Source organism: Setaria italica, chromosome IV (assembly GCF_000263155.2).
Source record: "Setaria italica strain Yugu1 chromosome IV, Setaria_italica_v2.0, whole genome shotgun sequence".
Classification (NCBI taxonomy): domain Eukaryota; kingdom Viridiplantae; phylum Streptophyta; class Magnoliopsida; order Poales; family Poaceae; genus Setaria; species Setaria italica.
Genome location: NC_028453.1, coordinates 19518564 through 19522180, shown reverse-complemented (window position 1 = coordinate 19522180; position 3617 = coordinate 19518564). Strand labels below are relative to the sequence as shown.

Sequence of the window (3617 nt, the reverse complement as noted above, 5' to 3'; positions counted from 1 at the left end):
GCCATCAGGACGCATTTTGTAATTAGACTATGTTTAATACTCCTAATTAGTATCTAAACATCCGATGTGACATGTGCTAAAATTTAGCACATGCCTCCCAAACACCCCCTCAGCCGGCGCATCGAGAGCAGCCAATTTGGCAGGCGAATTTTCAGCAGGAATTTTTTGAAAAAGCTACTTTTAACTTTTAATTATAAAAAGTCAATACTAACTTTTAAAAGATGTGTTTAGTTTCTTGGACTCAAAAAGCTATCAAAAGCTGAGAAAATTGAACTTTTCAGCTTTTCTGAGCTTATGGCTTTTTAGAAGTTGCACGAGAAGTTCGTTATTTGTTTGAGCTTCTGGCTTATCACGCTAAAAGCTGACAGAAAGCTCAAACAAACAGGACCTTGAGCTCTACCCTGTGGAATGAGTCTGCACAGTGTATTCCAAACAAAATTAAGTGTTTATTGCGTACACCAGATGCATATGGATGATTCTAGATGATGTGATTCAATCAATTTGATTGAATCATATGGTTTACTCATGTTAATACTCATGTTAGTAGAAAAATATACTAAGTGAAATGGCTTCTAGGATAAGTTTGGACCATTTCAACCAATCAAAAAGGACCATCATTTTGAACCATTTCATACATGAACCAAATAATACAAACAATCAAACATATACATTTTCTGTCTCTCCTCCAGCCCTCAGCATATGTACTGGGTTATTTTCTTGCTTCGGCATTTACTGCAAGCATAAAAACGCCACCAACCCCGACTTTGATCAACAAGCTTTTTCGAACATAGTTATAAAAAACACAACTATCCAACTGAGAAGAGTTATAGTGTGGAAGTAGTTTTTACGAGGAGTCTGGTTGTGCCATTTGTTGTGAATCTTTGTACTTAAACAAATGTCATTTGTTTAGGAATGGATGTCTTAATTTTTTATGATTAAAACTTTAAAAGTTCATTCACAACGACCTAAAACGACTTACATTTCTTACTGCACTATACATTATACATTATAGTAGGTTTCATCAGAGATCTCATTATTAAACAAGGAAAAGAAGCCTAGATGAAAATATGCAAAGTCTCAAACAAAATAATTCCAGAATAGTCATAATTCTAAAAAATACGTAGGCGTGTTGCGGTTAAAGGTGAAATGCATCTCTCACCTACAAGGCTATAATTTGAGATGCATGGATATATATTAGCAACCTTTGTAAGGTGTTCCACATGTGATGGCATCTCTTATTAATGTGTTTTACAGAATACTCAATTTAACAAAATGATATATTTTGGATAATGCGTTTAACACGATATTACTGCATTTTAGTGTAAATGCTTAATTTAACACGAACCTTTTGTACGCATTTGAACCCGGCATTTTGGAAAAAAAAACAAAGTGCCCTACTACGTGCTGATAGGAATTTTGATGGGTGACTACGAGGTTGTTTGGGAGATCTGAGCTAAACTTTAGCCCTGTCACATCGGATGTTCGGATGCTAATTAGGAGGACTAAACATGAGCTAATTACAAAATTAATAACAGAACCCCTAGGCTAAGTCGCGAGACGAATCTATTAAGCCTAATTAATCCATTATTAGCAAATGGTTACCGTAGCACCACATTGTCCAATCATGAACTAATTAGGTTTAATACATTCATCTCGCGATTTAGCCTAGGGGTTGTGTAATTAGTTTTGTAATTAGACTATATTTAATAATCCTAATTAGTGTCAAGTACTTTAGCCCCCGAGACACCCCCAAGAGCAGTGTAAATAGCTTGGGGTCCATAGCAGGGCCAGTGACCAGTGGTAAGCAGGCCAGGCCCAGGCGAGGGCAGGGTCCCTTGCTTTAGCTGCACGCTTGGTTGGCGCTGCAGAGTTTTATTGCCACCAATAAATCTATAGCACCTAACGCTTTGCATGGGAACTCCAACTCTTTACTCTTCGGTCTTCGCAGTTTGCTCCGCACTTGAATCTTTCTCTGTTTACCCCCCCTTTTGAAGTGGAACATGGTCACATGGATTGTTTTAAAAAGCCGAAGCAATTCAGCAATTCAGCAGTAAGCCGCATAAGAGATCACCTCAGCGGCTCAGCTGGTGTAACAAGTGTGAGACTCACTCTAAAGGGAAGAGAGACAGAGGGCAGGCAAAGAAGACTCTCACAATCACAAGGGACGAAGAAGCTTGCTCGCAAGGCACCAGGGAGGAAGAAGACAACCACGCACTATTGCTATTGCTTGTGCTTTCCCGGTGTGTGTGACTGTGCGCGCGGCTAGAAGCAGACAAGCAGCTGCGGGAGCAAAAGGGCCATGGCTTCTCGCAGTAGCTTCTACTTTGTTCCCTTGCTCCTCCTGCTGATGCTCTTGCTCGCGTCTCCTACTTCCACTGCTGCATTGGCATCTTCCAAGCTTGGCAGTGGCGATGCTGGCAATGCCACTGCAGCTGCTACAAGGCTGAGGCCGGGGAAGGAGCTGCTCAAGTACAAGAGGATCAGGGCTCTACTCAGGAAGCTCAACAAGCCGTCTCTCAAAACCATCAAGGTCTCTGCTGATAACCTGAAACTAATTTCCATCTTTTTTTTTGGCAAGCTCTCTTTTCTATCTACCTTTGAGGCTCTTGATTTCCTTATAACTTGGTTGTGTCGTTTGATTCTTGCTGCAGAGCCCGGATGGTGACATCATAGACTGTGTCCCCTCTCACCTCCAGCCTGCATTTGACCATCCAAAGCTCAAAGGCCAAAAGATCCTGGTAACACTTAACACACAGCTTCGTTCTTCTTGCCATTTACTTATAAATTTACATGTTATGTTAAGACAAACTTAATGTTCATTCAGGATCCACCTGAGAGGCCCAAGAACTACAACTTCACCATTGTCGGCAGCGGCAGCAGCAGAGTCGGCGCGGTGGTGGTGCAGGCGTGGCATGCCACCGGAGAGGCGTGCCCAGAAGGCACGGTGCCGATTCGGCGGAAGACGGAGAAGGATCTGCTCAGGGCAAGCTCCCTCAGGAGGTACGGCAGAAAGCCGGTGCACCGGGGTGTTCGCCGTGATTCCACAAACAATGGCCATGAGGTTTGTTGGTCCTACGAACCTTGTTCTCCATTGCCGTACAGAAAGAGATGAAAGGAATTAATAATTCTGTGCAGGACGGTATATATGCCATAATGCAATCAATTGGTTACTGTCTTACTGACATGGTAGATGGCACTAACAACGTGTTCTGCAATGGCACGCAAATGATTTTTAATTACTCCAGAAAAAAGTAATTTCTTCTCTGATCTGTGGAGTAATTTCTTCTCCTGTATATAGTAGCATAGACTAGATATCATCATCCTCGGAGAGAAAACAGTAGAAAGCCATGGGACGATTCATGCATTTATACAGTTGGGAATTATCATCTTCCCCAACTGTGTCATAAAAAACGGAAATAAAGAAAACAGAAGTTTCTGCTGCAGGGATAAATTAGTAACCTGAAGTGCCGAAACTAGAAAAATTAAAAAAGATATGCCCGTGCACTTGGAATAAGATAGCACAAGAATTACTACTTGCATGAATCTACAGAAGCTTCACTTGGGAAAAATCCATACGGGAAATTTTACTTTGTTTCTAGGATCACTGGCTGGCTTTG

At 41.6% G+C, this 3617-nt stretch overlaps 1 protein-coding gene across 3 annotated transcripts in view; it reads left to right on the top strand.

Moving 5' to 3' along the window:
* Window positions 1-1929: 1929 nt before the first annotated feature.
* The window catches only part of LOC101774596, an 8001-nt gene continuing 6313 nt past the window's right edge, over window positions 1930-3617 (top strand). Inside the window, exons 1-3 of one of the 3 annotated variants that reach the window (XM_004965342.3) lie at window positions 1930-2530; window positions 2652-2738; window positions 2825-3061. In XM_004965342.3, coding sequence (XP_004965399.1) covers window positions 2300-2530; window positions 2652-2738; window positions 2825-3061 — 555 coding nt within the window. In that variant the 5' untranslated portion in view covers window positions 1930-2299. The remainder of the gene's footprint in view (window positions 2531-2651; window positions 2739-2824; window positions 3062-3617) is intronic. The other 2 variants (XM_004965341.3, XM_004965340.3) reach the window with 2 other exon arrangements.